A 19,567-nucleotide genomic window follows, 5' to 3' on the forward strand; every position below is an offset into this window, starting at 1 on the left:
ACTGACCTGAGAGTCTCCAGTGTACAGTGTGGACTCTTCAGTCCAGCAGAGAGCAGCTTCACTCCTGAATCATGGAGGCGCCTGTTCTTACTCAGGTCCAACTCTCTCAGACTGGAGGACTTGGAGCTGAGAACTGAGGCCAGATCTTCACAGCAGCTCTCTGAGAGGCCACAGGCCCACAGCCTGAATGAAGATGGATGGGAAGGAAACCAGAAACATTTAATTTGTATTTATTTAAACAGGGAAACATTTTAAATTAAGAAAATTAAAATAAAGTGGTAGCAATAATACAACCCTTAGGAGTCACGCTGGAGCTTTGAACCCGTCGGCGGACAACAAAAGAAATTAGAATCCCTCTTAAATGCTCAAAAAGGACATATTTTCAGAAATCGATAAAAATAGAAAAATTGCCATTTCTAGTGCTTTGACATGTAAGGTATACGTCCCCCAACTTGCTAAACCTAATACGAATTGTAAATACGTTTAATTCTTGCTAGATGGCATGATTGTAATAATCTCCATTTGCGATAAGAACTACAATCGCGTCACGAAACGCACATACATGGACGCGCGCACACACACAATAGCGGCGTGTGCGCTGTGAATAGGTGTTAGTGTTACACCCCCGCAGAGGCGTGAGACTGGTATCAGAGCCTACCCCCCCATCCAAATTCTAAACATAATAATGTATGAATTATCTGTTGCAATAATATCCACGGGACTCGACTTTTTGCAGTCGTTTCTCCTGCGTGAGGAGTCTGAGGACATTCGAGGACATTCTCTCAGATAAAGAAAAAAAAAGCTTACATACAGACACTCTCGCTCTCTCTCAATTCAAATGGGCTTTATTTAACATTAACTACTGTATGGCAGAGTGCGTCTGTGTATACGAGGTATGAATGATCACTGGCTGCTGTGTGACGAGTTTGCTCACCCGTGCTGTCGCGCTATATAAATCCAAGTCATTATTATTATTATTATTAAACACGGACCGCTTTACTTGACAAGCTTACATACATTTCGGGTCATTTCATAATAGCAGTGTGGACCAGCTCTGTAACCAGCTCTGTAACAAGTACAACTGTACAACGCATCTCGCTAGTTGACAGCTTACGCATGATGTAAAAATTGCAACGTTTCAACTAGAAAGGTAGGCTCAGTAGAGCCCAAATCTCTACCAAACGGGAGCTTTCTCTCTCTCTGTCTGAGAACCCAGGTTCTGGCTACTGTGTGACCCGCGCTGTAGTAAACACGGTGCTTTAGTTGACAGCGTTCGATGCGCTTTGTGAAGGAAAGATGACGTCCTCTCTCTCTCTCTATCTCTCTCTCTCTCTCTCTCTCTCTCTCTCTCTCTCTCTCTATCTCTCTCTCTCTATTGACCAATCACAAGCAAGCATTTCGGCGAATGTGAAAACGCCATGTAATAAATGAAGCTAATAAATTAAAAAGGGCCTCATGGTATCGAATATCAATATTTTCCCAGGAATATTTACACATTCCAGCATCGTAACAACACCAATACATATTGTATATATTTTTTTGTTTTTAGAAAATGAACCAGTATACAATATTCTGTTTGATTTGTTTTGAGTAAAATGTGGCTTCATATAAGACTGACCTGAGAGTCTCCAGTGTACAGTGTGGACTCTTCAGTCCAGCAGAGAGCAGCTCCACTCCTGAATCATGGAGCTTGTTGTTCCAACTCAGGTCCAACTTTCTCAGACTGGAGGACTTGGAGCTGAGAACTGAGGCCAGAGCTTCACAGGATCTCTCTGAGAGGCCACAGCTGTCCAGCCTGAATGAAGATGGATGGGAAGGTAACCAGAAACATTTAATTTGTATTTATTTAAACAGGGAAACATTTTAAATCAAGAAAATTAAAATAAAGTGGTAGCAATAATACTTAATAGAAACATTTTCCTGGAAAATAAAAGAGGGGAAAGTAGATGAACATGAATGAACTTTCATTAACAACCACAAAATGAGGTTGTGTGAATTAGGAATTAATTATACCCGTGCACAGTGTGAGGAAGCATTGTGTACCAGCCAGTGAGCATACTTAGGCCCTATACTCAGGAGGCCCGCCCAGGTTTTAGGTTTACAAATGCCTTTATGTAATAATTTGTTCTTATATAGTGTTGTAAAATATATAGATTTTTCAATATTGATAATAATTTTTTTTAGACCTAATCTAACATATGAAAAGAAATATGTTTAAACAGTGATATTTCTCTGAAAGTATTAGAGAAGCTGAGACGTTCAGCACACAATGAAAACAACACACTCACAGCCTATAACCCTACCAGCTGTATTTGAACATCAAAGAAAGTGATGTATATGAAGCTAATAAATTAAAAAAGGCCTCATGGTATCGAATATCAATATTTTCCCAGGAATATTTACACATTCCAGCATCATAACAACACCAATACATATTGTATATATTTTTTTGTTTTTAGAAAATGAACCATTATACAATATTCTGTTTGATTTGTTTTGAGTAAAATGTGGCTTCATATAAGACTGACCTGAGAGTCTCCAGTGTACAGTGTGGACTCTTCAGTCCAGCAGAGAGCAGCTTCACTCCTGAAGCCTGGAGGTCGTTGTTCTTACTCAGGTCCAACTCTCTCAGACTGGAGGACTTGGAGCTGAGAACTGAGGCCAGAGCTTCACAGGATCTCTCTGAGAGTTTACAGTTATCCAGCCTGAATGAAGATGGATGGGAAGGAAACCAGAAACATTTAATTTGTATTTATTTAAACAGGGAAACATTTTAAATTAAGAAAATTAAAATAAAGTGGTAGCAATAATACTTAAAGGGGAACTATTTTACTATTTCTTTCACTATTTGGGCACTTTTACACAATTCCTGTGAGTCTATGGAACACCTCTGTAATATATATATTTTTTTTATTCATTGTTTTGTATTTCTAATCAAGTCCTCAAAAACAGCATTTTTCTACCTCAAGATTTCGAGCTGTTCTGAGCCTGGGCTCCTAAACCACGGCACCGTGCCGTCCTGAACATTAACATGCAGCCTGGGCTCCTAAACCACGGCACCGTGCCGCCCTGAACATTAACATGCAGCCTGGGCTCCTAAACCACGGCACCGTGCCGCCCCCCTGAACATTAACATGCAGCGGTGTCTCTCTGACATCACATATAGGCACATTTTCAAACGACTCAGTTCAGTGAGGGTGAATATTGTGAGAGGAGAATTGGAAGAATGCGCCAATATGAGAATTTTGAGACATAGATCATATTAATATAAGTTCACATAGCTAGGAAACAATGCTAAACACTCAAAAAGGCCATTTATAAGATAGTTCCCCTTTAATAGAAACATTTTCCTGGAAAATAAAAGAGGGGAAAGTAGATGAACATGAATGAACTTTCATTAACAACCACAATATGAGTTTGTGTGAATTAGGAATGAATTACACCCGTGCACAGTGTGAGGAAGCATTGTGTACCAGCCAGTGAGCATACTTAGGCCCTATACTCAGGAGGCCCGCCCAGGTTTTAGGTTTACAAATGCCTTTATGTAATAATTTGTTCTTATATAGTGTTGTAAAATATACAGATTTTTCAATATTGATAATATTTTTTTTAAGACCTAATCTAACATATGAAAAGAAATATGTTTAAACAGTGATATTTCTCTGAAAGTATTAGAGAAGCTGAGACGTTCAGCACACAATGAAAACAACACACTCACAGCCTATAACCCTACCAGCTGTATTTGAACATCAAAATAATATGACAATGTATATGAAGCTAAGAAACTGAACAAGGCCCTGTGGTATCGAAAATGGGATCAAATATTAATATTTTTCAAGGAATCAAAGGTATCAAAGTTAGAGCTGGTTTTGGATGTTTACAGATAACTTTATTTAATAATGCACTCTTTTATATATATATATTAGTGCTGTCCAAACAAAATTCAATACATATGGATACTGAATATTTGAAACGGTTTCAATACTAATTTGCCGCATTATGGAACAGTTGCCTCAAAGAAAGTAATGTATATGAAGCTAATAAATTGAAAAGGGCCTCATGGTATCGAAAATCAATATTTTTTAAACGAATATTTAGACATTCCAGCATCGTAACAACAATATATATTGTATATTTTGTTTTGTTTGTTATGTTTAAAAAGAATAGTGATATTTCTCTGAAAGTATTAGAGAAGCTGAGACGTTCAGCACACAATGAAAACAACACACTCACAGCCTATAACCCTACCAGCTGTATTTGAACATCAAAGAAAGTGATGTATATGAAGCTAATAAATTAAAAAAGGCCTCATGGTATCGAATATCAATATTTTCCCAGTAATATTTAGACATTCCAGCATCGTAACAACACCAATACATATTGTATATATTTTTTTGTTTTTAGAAAATGAACCAGTATACAATATTCTGTTTGATTTGTTTTGAGTAAAATGTGGCTTAATATAAGACTGACCCGAGAGTCTCCAGTGTACAGTGTGGACTCTTCAGTCCAGCAGAGAGCAGCTCCACTCCTGAATCCTGGAGGTCGTAGTTCTGACCCAGGGCCAACTCTCTCAGACTGGAGGACTTGGAGCTGAGAACTGAGGCCAGATCTTCACAGCAGCTCTCTGAGAGGCCACAGGCCCACAGCCTGAATGAAGATGGATGGGAAGGAAACCAGAAACATTTAATTTGTATTTATTTAAACAGGGAAACATTTTAAATTAAGAAAATTAAAATAAAGTGGTAGCAATAATACAACCCTTAGGAGTCATGCTGGAGCTTTGAACCCGTCGGCGGACAACAAAAGAAATTAGAATCCCTCTTAAATGCTCAAAAAGGACATCTTTTCAGAAATCGATAAAAATAGAAAAATTGCCATTTCTAGTGCTTTGACATGTAAGGTATACGTCCCCCAACTTGCTAAACCTAATACGAATTGTAAATACGTTTAATTCTTGCTAGATGGCATGATTGTAATAATCTCCATTTGCGATAAGAACTACAATCGCGTCACGAAACGCACATACATGGACGCGCGCACACACACAATAGCGGCGTGTGCGCTGTGAATAGGTGTAAGGTGTTACACCCCCGCAGAGGCGTGAGACTGGTATCAGAGCCTACCCCCCCGTCCAAATTCTAAACATAATAATGTATGAATTATCTGTTGCAATAATATCCACGGGACTCGACTTTTTGCAGTCGTTTCTCCTGCGTGAGGAGTCTGAGGACATTCGCGGACATTCTCTCAGATAAAAAAAAAAAAAGCTTACATACAGACACTCTCGCTCTCTCTCAATTCAAATGGGCTTTATTTAACATTAACTACTGTATGGCAGAGTGCGTCTGTGGTATGAATGATCACTGGCTGCTGTGTGACGAGTTTGCTCACCCGTGCTGTCGCGCTATATAAATCCAAATCATTATTATTATTATTATTAAACACGGACCGCTTTAGTTGACAAGCTTACATACATTTCGGGTCATTTCATAATAGCAGTGTGGACCAGCTCTGTAACCAGCTCTGTAACAAGTACAACGCATCTCGCTAGTTGACAGCTTACGCATGATGTAAAAATTGCAACGTTTCAACTAGAAAGGTAGGCTCAGTAGAGCCCAAATCTCTACCAGACGGGAGCTTTCTCTCTCTCTGTCTGAGAACCCAGGTTCTGGCTACTGTGTGACCCGCGCTGTAGTAAACACGGTGCTTTAGTTGACAGCGTTCGATGCGCTTTGTGAAGGAAAGATGACGTGTTCTCTCTCTCTCTCTCTCTCTCTCTCTCTCTCTCTCTCTCTCTCTCTCTCTCTCTCTCTCTCTTGACCAATCACAAGCAAGCATTTCGGCGAATGTGAAAACGCCATGTAATAAATGAAGCTAATAAATTAAAAAGGGCCTCATGGTATCGAATATCAATATTTTCCCAGGAATATTTAGACATTCCAGCATCGTAACAACACCAATACATATTGTATATATTTTTTTGTTTTTAGAAAATGAACCAGTATACAATATTCTGTTTGATTTGTTTTGAGTAAAATGTGGCTTCATATAAGACTGACCTGAGAGTCTCCAGTGTACAGTGTGGACTCTTCAGTCCAGCAGAGAGCAGCTTCACTCCTGAATCATGGAGGCGCCTGTTCTTACTCAGGTCCAACTCTCTCAGACTAGAGGACTTGGAGCTGAGAACTGAGGCCAGATCTTCACAGCAGCTCTCTGAGAGGTCACAGTACAGCAGCCTGAATGAAGATGGATGGGAAGGAAACCAGAAACATTTAATTTGTATTTATTTAAACAGGGAAACATTTTAAATTAAGAAAATTAAAATAAAGTGGTAGCAATAATACGTAATAGAAACATTTTCCTGGAAAATAAAAGAGGGGAAAGTAGATGAACATGAATGAACTTTCATTAACAACCACAATATGAGGTTGTGTGAATTAGGAATTAATTACACCCGTGCACAGTGTGAGGAAGCATTGTGTACCAGCCAGTGAGCATACTTAGGCCCTATACTCAGGAGGCCCGCCCAGGTTTTAGGTTTACAAATGCCTTTATGTAATAATTTGTTCTTATATAGTGTTGTAAAATATATAGATTTTTCAATATATATTGATAATAATTTTTTTAAGACCTAATCTAACATATGAAAAGAAATATGTTTAAACAGTGATATTTCTCTGAAAGTATTAGAGAAGCTGAGACGTTCAGCACACAATGAAAACAACACACTCACAGCCTATAACCCTACCAGCTGTATTTGAACATCAAAGAAAGTGATGTATATGAAGCTAATAAATTAAAAAAGGCCTCATGGTATCGAATATCAATATTTTCCCAGGAATATTTACACATTCCAGCATCATAACAACACCAATACATATTGTATATATTTTTTTGTTTTTAGAAAATGAACCAGTATACAATATTCTGTTTGATTTGTTTTGAGTAAAATGTGGCTTCATATAAGACTGACCTGAGAGTCTCCAGTGTACAGTGTGGACTCTTCAGTCCAGCAGAGAGCAGCTTCACTCCTGAAGCCTGGAGGTCGTTGTTCTTACTCAGGTCCAACTCTCTCAGACTGGAGGACTTGGAGCTGAGAACTGAGGCCAGAGCTTCACAGGATCTCTCTGAGAGGTTACAGCTGTTCAGCCTGAATGAAGATGGATGGGAAGGTAACCAGAAACATTTAATTTGTATTTATTTAAACAGGGAAACATGTAAAATAAAGAAAATTAAAATAAAGTGGTAGCAATAATACTTAATAGAAACATTTTCCTGGAAAATAAAAGAGGGGAAAGTAGATGAACATGAATGAACTTTCATTAACAACCACAATATGAGGTTGTGTGAATTAGGAATGAATTACACCCGTGCAGGCGGGTCTCATTCTCCAACGGACTTACGACAAAAAGGGCTTTCTCTTAGGGCCATTTGAGACCTTTTCGGGCAAGACATGAATATAGACAATATATTATAATATAATATTAATTATATATGTTTTATTGGGACGGTTGGTGAATTTCAAAATCGGCCCGAAAAGGTCTCAAATGGCCCTAAGAGAAAGCCCTTTTTGTCGTAAGTCCTTGGAGAATGAGACCGGCATTGTTTCACTGTACCAGCCAGTGAGCATACTTAGGCCCTATACTCAGGAGGCCCGCCCAGGTTGAAAAGAAATCCAAATTCCAATATATTTTTCTCAATCAAAACATGCAATTGTCATTTCATATTGCACACAGACCAGCGCTGACCTTAAAGCTATGATATCTAGCTATTCAGCCCTATGTTTGACGTTTCCCTGTGACAAGTTACACTGTTTGTACAGTATGTGCAGTGAAAATCTGTGTGTATGCCACTCCCACCAACAGCCACACAGGCATTAGGAGACATGCTGTGAAAACCAAAATGGTAGAAGGAAGTATTTATATCCGCGAAAAATATGACGTAAATCAGTAGTGTGGGACCATTTTGGATATGAGCAGGAGGTTGTTGAAAATGGATAATGAATGCTAACGGGTCCAATGTGTCTAACATGCTTAAAATCCTCACCATCCCTGTTTGCCAAAGCCACTGTAAACCTACTGGATCTTAAGCTAACGTTAGTTGCTAACGTTAACTAAGATGGCCCCAAGACTAAAACCAACCCTGGAGACTCTCACAGCGTGACAGTCCTATGGCCGACTTTATTTAATTTTCATTTGAGTTGGATTTGCAACAATAAGACAATTCCATTGTCATCCAACCAGCCAATAAAAAGGTGGAGCTGTAGGTGTCCTTCACTACACTGAAGCCATGTGACAGCTGTCTGATACCAGTACATACAGGAAATCCAGCAACAGCCCCAGGACATTCACTCGCAACATCATCAAACCGGTTATTGATGAAGCTCTCAAATCTGGCCACATCAAAGGTTCTGCGACCACAGTTATCTTTTACATAAATCAGCAAAGGAGCCCAGTTTTGTATTTACTCCCAAAAATGCACAGGAACAAAACACTGTGTCCTGGTCGCCCCACTGTGTCCAGCAATGACTCTGTTACTGTCCCAATATGTTGATCATTATAACCAACCATTACAACTTAAACTACCGTCCTACATCAATGACTCCCTGGTAGAACCACTATCCAAATGAGTTGATCACTTTATCCAACCATTCCTACATTAACTATACCATCCTACATGATTACCTGACTCCTCTGATTTCCTCTGCAAGTTTGATCAACTTGATGTGAATGTTTCTGGCCACCATGAACATTGAGTCACTGTACACACAAATACAACAGGCATCAATGTGAACCAACACATTACTAGAAAGAATGTCTGATCAACCGCCCAACGGTCTCATTGTTGCATTGGCTAAAATATGCCTATGCCACAACCGCTTCATGTTTAGTGATGGACACTACTTGTTGGAGCCATTCTATTGTGTTCTTAGTGTATCTATCATTTGTTTACATTTTGTTTCTGCCCCTCTGTAGTCATCTACCCCACCTAGTGTCCAAAGGCCGGTAGTGCATGTTGAGAGTGGGGGGCGGGGACTCTTGGAATCTCAGGTGGTTTAATGAGCAGGAAGAGAAGGCCTAGGCGAGGCTCGCTGGCGGGGGAGGCGGAAGTGTAATGGCGTCGGTGAGAGGAGGAAGGCACGGAGGAGGGTTGGACCCGGTCGCTCGGAGAGAGAGAGGGAGAGAGAAAGCGGAGTCGAAGCAGGGCGGGGGAGGGTCTGAGGATTGGGAGGAAGTGTGTCGGCGGATGGACGAGAGCATAGACGAGAGGATACTGGCGCGGAGTTTGGAAGTTGATGACAGAAAGTTGTGCGGAGAAGTGGAGGCGGCACCGGAGTGGAGGGTGGGATCCCGTTGTATAGCTGACATTTCGGGGGAAGGCGCGAGGTACCCGGGGGTTGTTTCCTGGATCGACGGTAAAAAGTGCCGGGTCGTGTTAGACGGCTTTATCGGTTACGAGGAGATGGATGTGGCCGCCTTGCTGATCCATGATGAACTGCTTTCGCCGCTGGGAGCTGGGGCGGGTAGTGAGAGCAAGGGAGGTGTCGGTAGGGACGGGGATGGTAGTGACAGGGGAAGGGAGTCAGATGGTGAAAGTATGGAGGGGGGTGAGAGCGGGGGAGAAGGGTGGAGTAAGGTGGAGAAGAGGAGCAGGGACAGTGGGAAGGGGATAAAGAGGAAGAAGGGTAGGGGAGATAGCTCGAGTGGGTCAGAAGGCGAGGGTGTAGGTAATGGTGTTGCAGAAGTGATTCATATAGTGGTTAGGTTTGAGGGGAAGGGGGGAGTGCGGAAATTAGGATTTTTCGAGTTGCCCAAACTCATAGGTAAGCAATTAGGGGAGGTAAAGTATGCGAGAGTTTTGGAGGATGGGAATCTGGCCGTAGGGTGTGTTAGTGTGGATCAGGTGGAGAGGGCTAGGAAGATGAGGAGCATTGGAGGGGTGGGTATAATTAAGGTTGTGAGAGTAGGGGAGAAGAGGGAGGGGGGATGTAAGGGGGTGATAGCTGGGGTTTCGGTGGAGGTTAGCGTAGAGCAGCTGGTGGAAGAGTTGGGGAGCGATGTGCGTAATGGGAAAGTTAATGGTGCAGAAAGGATGAAGAGGGGGGCAGATAGGGTAGTGACGGAGACGGTTGTGATTAAGTTTGAAGGTGAGGTTGTTCCAAGTAAGGTGTATGTAGGGAGTGGGGTGTATAGGGTTAGGGAATTTGTTCAGAGTCCTCTGAGATGTTACAGGTGCCAGGAATTTGGTCATATAGCAGTTTCATGTAGGAAGGGACAGAGGTGTGCTAGGTGTGGCGGGGAGCATGACTATGGGAAGTGTGGAGAGGGAGTGAAGCTATGGTGTTGTAGTTGTGGAGGGGAGCATAGTGTAGCGTTTAGGGGGTGTGAGGTGATGAAGAGGGAGGTAGTGGTTCAGAGTGTTAGAAGGGAGGGTAAGTTATCGTATGCAGAGGCGGCTAGGAGGGTAGGACAAGGAAGTCAAGTTAGGGTGCAGGGGTTTGTAGAAGGGCAGTTGGCAGAAAGGGTAGGGCAGGAGGATAGAGAGAGGGTGTGGGAGGAGAAATTGAGTATTGTGGGCTTCGTGGCAGGGGTAATTAATACTGCGGCAAAGATTGAGGGTAGAACAGATAGAACAAAGATGATTGTTAGGATAGCGGTTCAACATTTGGGTATGGAAGGTCTGACATTGGAGGAGGTGGTTAGGGAATTGAATAAGGGGGCAGCGGGTGACCAAGGTGTACAGAGTCAGGCAGCAGGGGGCAAGGAGTGTCTCGCAGAGGGGGGATCAATTGGGAAGTAGCAGCATTAGTTGCACTCCAAGAAGGTGAGGGGAATTGGGTTTTGTAGGAGGTAAAGGATACCAGTAGATGGCGGCACATACCCTAACAAGTGGTCGGCCGCCGTTAAACCTCAATAAGAAGAAGAAGAAGAAGAAGAAGGCCTAGGCATGGTAAAAATGTTTGGTGAAGGTGCCAGGTCATACATTTTTCTTTAAACCACATCAGTGTTAGAATACTATTATTTATGAGTATTGGAATCTTTCTTTTGGTGTTTTATTTAGATGCTTAAAATAAATCTATAATTTAATTCATCATACCTTGGATCTCGTTTTGGATTTTTTGGAATGTGCATGTTAAAGACACTACCTGGTTGACCTACAAGAAGCCACTACACTACTGTATGGCTATGGGTTGTGTGTACAATACATGGTTTGTTAAACTGTTCAGTGACACATGCAGTTATTTTCAGCATCACCTAGACTCCTGTAATCAGCTCTCTAGCAACACTTTACAACATGGAAGTGCCAGAATGAACCTTGTATCGTAGTTGATAAACCTTAGTTTCAGAATAGTCAGAACAATCTCTTGTTAAAACAACATTGTGTTTGCTTAGCAGTGTTTTGTTTATGGGTGAAGTATTTACAATGTATGATATTTCATGAAACAAGATGGCTGGTCTGGCCAGAAACCACACCACTTTCTCACTACACTATTCTCCACACCCACTGGCAGTCTCCAGGGACGGAGAAAATCCAAAACAGGAGATATCTTTAATTGCTTTAAAAATTGTAAGCGCTGCTGCGTGCCTCTGGCACAAAGAAGCGTGACCACATCACTTCATCGCTTCATGTTCGCTTCAGGCTTTCATTGGCTTTTTGAGGCTTGTTAAGCCCTGGTCCTGTTGTGACTATCTAGTGTATTTATTGTATTGTATTGACTTTGTCAGTTTCTTTGTACTGTGAAGCACTTTGGTTCAACTTCGGTTGGTTTTATATGTGCTATATAAATAAAGGTAACCGTGACCAGTCACAGCTGTAGAAGTAATTATCAGGTGCGCTATTATGGTTCATTAACACAGACGTCTCAGTGCCTAAAGGCTTGAGTGAGCACTGCTGTGGGACAGCGATTCCACAGTTGAAGGAAATGTGCAGGCAGAGGAGGGTCTTGATCCATTCATGACAGGAATGAAGTGTAGGCTAATACATGTTGTAGCCTAGACGGACATCTCTCCGAGTACCCTTCTAGACCCTTATTCCATCCATCATATTAACGGTAGACTCTGTAATGCCATCAAACAGTGACATCTAAGCCCTCTAGAGAGCCCCGCTTGGGATTGCACTTTTACATGTTTTGTTTTGGTCTGATGTGTAGGTTGGGTTTGAATGGGTATAGGGATGGATTGGGTTGCTATTGCTGACCACACCTCAAGCTCTGCCAAAAAAGAGGCCTGGAGAAATGCACAGTAGGTTACTAAACCACACATCAGACCAAAACAAAATATTTAAACAAAGTGAAATACAGAGAAGGGCTCAAGAGGTCACTGTTTGACTACATTACACATTCTACTTTTAACAGTGATATACTAAATTAATTACTAATGATGATGATGGTGATTGTTGCTACTATCCCTGACAAATAATTAATTTAATCAAGGGAGTATTATCTATACAGAACACTTAATTATCTAGATAGTATCTACACAGAACACTTAATTATCTAGATAGTATCTACACGGAACACTTAATTATCTAGGTATTATCTAGACGGAACACTTACATAGCTTTACTGCAGGCGTTGACCACTGGCAGCAGTCCCAAAAGAGCCTCATGTGATGCAGAATATTTCTGCAGGTCAAACACGTCCAGATTCTCTTCTGATGTCAGCAACACAAATGTCAGAGCTGACCACTGAGCCGGGGAAAGTTTGTCAGTGGATAACCTTCCTTGGTTCAGGTACCGTTGGATCTCCTCCACTAGAGAATGATCATTGAGCTCATTCAGACAGTGGAACAGATTGATGCTTCTCTCTGAAGATGGATTCTCTCTGATCTTCTTCTTGATGTACTCAACTGTCTTCTGATTAGTCTTTGAGCTGCTTCTTGTCTTTGTCAGCAGGTCTGGTATGATCATCTGATTGGTCTTCAGTGAGAGACCCAGGAGGAAGCGGAGAAAAAGGTCCAGCTTTCCATTCTTACTCTGTAAGGCCTTTTTCACAGCACCGTTATAGAAGGGTTGTTTAAAAAGCACCCAGGATGGTTCTTCTAGCAGATTCACATTTTCGTTGTTGAATGCAAGAAAGACATGAAGAGCAGCCAGAAACTCCTGAATGCTCAGATGGATGAAGCTGAACACCTTTACTCCCTCATCTTCTTTTTTAAAGATCTGTGTGAACACTCCTGACCACACTGAGGCTGCTTCGACATCAATGCCACTCTTTTCCAGGTCCTTTTCATAGAAGATCAGGTTGCCTTCCTCCAGCTGTTCAAAAGCTAGTTTCGCCAGAGACAGAATGCTCTTACTGGGCTTTGTATTCCAGTCTTGGAACGTGGTACTTGGTACTTGGTCTCCATGGTACTTATTCCCTTGTATGGACTGAAACACCAGAAACCTGATGTAGATCTCCGTCAGGGTCTTGGGCAGCACTCTGTCTTGGTCACTTTTGTCTGTCAGCATTCTCTCCAGAACTGTAGCAGAGATCGAACAGAAGACTGGGATGTGGCACATGATGTGGAGGCTCTTTGATGCTTTGATGTGTGAGATGATACTGCTGGCCAGCTCCACATTATCACTGAATCTCTTCTTGAAGAACTCCTCCATCTGTGGATCAGTGAATCCTCGTGCCCCTGTTACCATGTCAACATACTCAGGTCCAGAGGCTCCAGCAGTGCCTCCAGTCTCTGAGTCAGTTGATCTTGTCTCAGCTTGGACTCCTGGAGAACAGAGAAGACAAAGTAAGTTAGAACACATCACACAGAACAGAGAAGACAGGTTGAACACAGAACAGAGAAGACAAAGTAAGTTAGAACACATCACACAGAACATAGAAGACAGTTTGAACACAGAGCAGAACAGAGAAGACAAAGTAAGTTAGAACACATCACACAGAACATAGAAGACAGTTGGAACAGAGAGCAGAGAAGACAAAGTAAGTTAGAACACACCACACAGAACAAAGAAGACAGTTTGAACACAGAACAGAACAGAGAAGACAAAGTAAGTTAGAACACACAGAACAGAGAAGACAGTTGGAACACAGAACAGAGAAGACAAAGTAAGTTAGAACACACCACACAAAACAAAATAAGTATTTTAATATTAATTCATATTCCCTTCATATTACATATCAAATAGTGAATGAAGGACTGATGTGATATGAAGGAAATTATGCACAATCAACAAGGATCTATCTCTGCAGTTATTTAGGCTAGAGACAATCTATGAAAAGCAGAATGCCAACAACATTGCCATCTACCAGATATACATCTTATATTATTATTTTCTTCTTTTCCTAAAAATGTGAACTGTCCCTTTAAACATCTATCTCAGAGGCAAGAGAGAAAATCACTGAAAGCTAAAGACATACACATATTTATTCAAAGATAAAAGAGGTAGAGGCTGACATGAATACCTGCTTGTAGAACTTCCAGCAGATCATTCCTGTTGAGCTTCTTCAGTATCTCCTCTGTAATCTTCACAGTTTCATCAGAATAGTGCTGCACCATCAGATCCACCACGTCCTGTATGTCAGCATTCTCCAGCCGGCCCTTCGGGATGGAAGGGTAGCCCTTCAGGACCTCTTGGTTCAAATGCCACCGGAACTTGTTCAGCTCCTCCCTTCTTAACTCGTCCAGGATGTTGGACAGTAGTTCTGAATGCGCTGCCATTGTTGATCACTGGTCAAACAGAACAAAGCTTGTAAATGTTTTCATCTTGAGACCCTGACGTATATTGTAATAAGCATATAGGTAGTTATATAGCATACTGGCCAATCGCGCCTCGCATGGTCACGTGCAAGTGAGGTGCATGTAAAATGTTTCCACGGGCCCAGTAGGTGCTGGAGAGATGATATCTCATAATGGCAGAGCGAGACGCTCAGCCAGTATTCATATAACTAGGGTTATAGGATAACCTTCGTTATCTAACACAGTTTACTGAAGGAGAGGAGATGATAAAATGAGGTTACCCCAGACTCCAATAGCGAGGGGCAATAAACTTGGATTCCCAAAACATGGTTTCCCTTAGTATTTTATTTGGCTGAGGCCCAGAGAGAGTTGGTTCAACACAAGGGAAGAATGATAATATTGTGCATTACATTAGTGATGGGTCGGTCATGAGCGACTCGTTCATAAGAGCCGATTCAAGAGCCTACGGGAGACTGCAATTCAAAACTGGCCCCTACAAATGTCCTAACCCAGTTGTAAAATAAAGACCAAGCATGGCTTTGTCAATATTCCAATGTACCCAACCCCCCCCCCCACCTCCAATGTACAGCCCCACCCAACCCCACCTACCCAACCTCCTCCAATGAACAGTTTCTATGTCAAATGTAGGTCAGTATTCCAATGTACAGTGTCCCCCCCCCCCCTCCAATGTACAGCCCCACCCCACCTATCCAACCTCCCACAATGCACAAATGTATATACACTCTTTTTCTGGATTTTTTTAGTATCACAAACAGTACTGTATTTGAAAATCTGGTATGTCATAAATGTATAGATGTAGCAGTACTGTCTATCTGTATGTCGTGTGTGTCATATGATGAATTGAAAATGGAGGACCCTGATGGAAACAAGACGAAAGTCTTTCTCAGGTCTGCATCCTCTTAACAATTGTATGTATTGAGCTGTACTGTACTGTACCCATTCTGCAATCTGTTAATAAACTTTTCAATCAATCAATTCAATCAAGCGTGAGTCGAATCGCTCACGTCTGGCAATGAGTCGGTTCATGCCCCCCCCCCCCCCCCCGCAGGGGTGTAGCTCCAGATTCTGGGCCCCATGAAAGAATGTATTTGTAGGCCCCCAGTGTTTGCGAGCGCGCGTAAGCGCGCGAGCAGAAATTTTTTGGCAATTTTTTTATTGATGAAAACGCATAATATTGTTTTTACCTATACATTCGGATCAGCAGTTCAGCACCTGCACTGTTGGTGGGTGAGCCTAGTAAAGGATGTCGCATTGCGTTCATCTTCAATGAATGGACCAATGCAATAGTTTACCAAAGCCCCCCCTCTCTCTATATATATCTCACACACACACACACACACACACACACACACACACACACACACACACACACACACACACACACACACACACTTCAGAAACAAACATAGTATCAATGAGAGCATCAATAATACACCTGAGTGATGTCTAGTAAAAAAAAAAATTTTTTTTTTTTTTTTTTTTGGGGGCCCCCTCTCAGTGCTGGGCCCTTGGAATCAACCTAAGCTACCCCCCCCCCCCAGCTACGCCCCTGCCCCCCCGGCACGCACACAGACACACACAATGAACTCAACGGATATCGTCGATCGGGGGCTCAACTAGAGTGACACGTTTCTATGATAAACTGAATGAATAGACAGACATTGACACAGACAACTGAATGAATAGCATACTACTTATTTGGTTGTATAGGAGTCGAGTGGCGCTAATGAGTGTCTTTTGTCAAACAACAGTAGCCTATGAAGAATAGGCTATGACTAACGTAACGCCTGCTGTGAGTGTCAGTGTTGCTACAGTACAGTCACTGTCGTCAGTCAGTCACACTTATTTAACATGATCAAATAATTATTATAATATTTTTTACTTCACTTTGAAATATTATAGTGAAATATTTTGCAATGTTGTCGCATTTATCTTGTTGAAATCCTCCAACAGGCTCTTTTTTGTAAGTTGACTGGTTTGCACACCAATAATACAGTGCAATAATAGAATAGTAGAATAGATAGTAAAATTATGCAATAGAATGGCCAGAGTAAAATAGTGCTACAGTACAATCAACAGCGGGGTGTATTAGAATGCTATGGTGAAGAGGTACGTTTTTAGCTTATTTCTGAAAATATTAAGAGATCTAGCTTCCCTAATGTCCATAGGTAGTGTGTTCCATAACTTTGGTGCATAGTTAGCAAAGGCTGCATCCCTGATTTTCTTTAGACTGTGGCTTGGAACCTTCAATAGACCAGTAGTAGATGATCGCAATGTTTATACTTTGTATATAAGGAGGAGGACCTTGAAATCAATTCTAAATGTTACCGATGATTACTGATGTAAACAGGGGGATCCTGATGTAAACAAGACGAAAGTCTTTCTCTGGTCTGCATCCCCTTAACAATTGTATGTATAATTGTATGTAATTGTATGTATAACATCGGCCAAATTTTAGAAGTTAGAACACATCACACAGAACAGAGAAGACAGGTTGAACACAGAGCAGAACAGAGAAGACAAAGTAAGTTAGAACACATCACACAGAACAGAGAAGACAGTTTGAACACAGAGCAGAACAGAGAAGACAAAGTAAGTTAGAACACATCACACAGAACAGAGAAGACAGTTTGAACACAGAACAGAGAAGACAGAGTAAGTTAGAACACATCACACAGAACATAGAAGACAGTTTGAACACAGAGCAGAACAGAGAAGACAAAGTAAGTTAGAACACATCACACAGAACAGAGAAGACAGTTTGAACACAGAGCAGAACAGAGAAGACAAAGTAAGTTAGAACACATTACACAGAACAGAGAAGACAGTTTGAACACAGAACAGAACAGATAAGACAAAGTAAGTTAGAACACATCACACAGAACAGAGAAGACTGTTTGAACACATCTAGAAACCTGCTACAGCTGCAGGGCAGAGACTGATTCAAATTGAAGAAGATAGTTGACACAATATCTTATAAAACAAGGTAACATTGTGCACCACATCACTCATGCATTCATTATCTTCTTCTCAGTGTTAATGAAAGGAATGATATGGGTTAACTAAATAAGTATTTTAATATTAATTCATATTCCCTTCATATTACATATCAAATAGTGAATGAAGGACTGATGTGATATGAAGGAAATAATGCACAATCAACAAGGATCTATCTCTGCAGTTATTTAGGCTAGAGATAATCATATGAAAAGCAGAATACCAACAACAATGCCATCTACAAGTCGTTGACAACTGGAACATGCATCTATATAACTACTGTATGTGTTCTAATAATAATTATATTATGCTCCCCACTACAGACAACCGGGACTGTGCTGTCCTTATGCTCTTAGACCTCAGTGCAGCTTTCGATACAATAGACCATGCTATCCTCATTGACCGTCTCCACCAAGCAGTTGGTGTCAGTGGCACAGCCCTATCATGGTTCACCTCCTACCTCAGTGACAGAAGCTTCTCCGTTAACATCGGAAACTGCTCCTCCCCCTCTGCTTCTCTCTCTTGCGGGGTTCCACAAGGCTCCATCCTTGGCCCTATCCTATTCTCCCTATACATGCTGCCCCTTGGTCTGATAATTAAAAAACACAACATCTCTTTCCATTTTTATGCTGACGACACTCAGGTCTATCTCCCCATGAAACCCAACAATATAAACAATCTTGACAGTCTTCATTCCTGCCTAGACGACATCAAATGCTGGATGGCACACAATTTTCTACAACTCAATCACTCAAAATGTGAAATCCTCCTTTTCGGCCCTCCAAACCAAACCAGTGTCATTGCCAGCAGCCTGGGTAACCTGTCTCCCCTAGTCAAGCCCTTTGTTAAAAACCTGGGCGTGCTCTTTGACCCCGAGTTTTCCTTCAATAGGCAGGTAAACTCGGTGGTGAAGGGATGCTTTTTCCAGCTCCGGTCCATAGCCAAGATCAAGGCCATTCTCTCCCCCTCAGACCTGGAAAGAATAATTCACGCCTTCATATCCTCACGCTTAGACTACTGTAACTCCCTGTACCTGGGGCTAAATAAATCCACCATAGCCCGTCTACAACTCCCCCAAAACGCTGCCGCTAGACTGCTCACAGGTACCCGGAAGAGAGCTCACATCACCCCTGTACTTGCCTCCCTCCACTGGCTCCCGGTGCGCTTTAGAATAGACTTCAAGGTCCTCTTAATGGTGTACAAAGCCCTAAATGGTAAAGCCCCTGCTTACCTAGCAGACCTCCTCACCCCCTATACCAACGCCAGGGCCCTCAGATCGGCTGATAAGGGTCTCCTAACCACTCGTAGGTCCAACTTCAAGTCTAGGGGGGGACGTGCTTTTGCGGTCGCAGCTCCTGACCTCTGGAACAGCATCCCCATGTCCATCAAATCTGCCCCCTCCATCGAGTCTTTTAAATCAAAACTCAAAACCCACTTATATCGCCTGGCCTTCCCTGACTCACTTTGACTCTTGCCGTACTTGTTGACGTGTTGTTCTGTTTTTCCTTTGTCTATCCGTTGATTTTATTTTATTTCTCTGTTTATTTTATACTTTTCTTTGTACTTAGCTTAGCTATGTGAAGCACTTTGGTTGACAAGCGTCATGTTTAAACGTGCTATACAAATACATTTGATTGATTGATTGATTGATTGATAAAGTAAACAATGGTAAACAAGTTTTCCTACTACTAATGTTTCCACCATCAAAACAATAGTTTTTGTTGTAACATACATGTATTATCTTAAAATTACAAGCTGTTGTAAAACTGATTATTTTGGATCAGGCAGTAGGGGCAATTTCATTTAGCAGACAGAGAAATTACAAATATCTAAACCCACCACTAGAGCCTTTCCCTCTACATCAG

At 41.7% G+C, this 19,567-nt stretch overlaps 1 protein-coding gene across 1 annotated transcript in view; it reads right to left on the reverse strand.

The window, feature by feature from the left end:
* Positions 1-13,644, reverse strand: part of LOC311248010 (ribonuclease inhibitor-like) — a gene marked incomplete at its 3' end in the record, with an annotated part of 16,115 nt that extends 2,471 nt beyond the window's left edge. The window contains exons 1-7 of the mRNA XM_084338975.1: positions 12,560-13,644; positions 6,977-7,153; positions 6,063-6,239; positions 4,474-4,650; positions 2,529-2,705; positions 1,619-1,795; positions 7-183 (exon numbers count right to left, since the gene is read on the reverse strand). Of these exons, the coding sequence (XP_084195101.1) occupies positions 7-183; positions 1,619-1,795; positions 2,529-2,705; positions 4,474-4,650; positions 6,063-6,239; positions 6,977-7,153; positions 12,560-13,635 (2,138 nt within the window). The 5' untranslated portion in view covers positions 13,636-13,644. The remainder of the gene's footprint in view (positions 1-6; positions 184-1,618; positions 1,796-2,528; positions 2,706-4,473; positions 4,651-6,062; positions 6,240-6,976; positions 7,154-12,559) is intronic.
* Positions 13,645-19,567: the final 5,923 nt, after the last annotated feature.

Source organism: Notolepis coatsorum, assembly GCF_963971535.1.
Source record: "Notolepis coatsorum genome assembly, contig: SCAFFOLD_548, whole genome shotgun sequence".
Lineage (NCBI taxonomy): Eukaryota > Metazoa > Chordata > Actinopteri > Aulopiformes > Paralepididae > Notolepis > Notolepis coatsorum.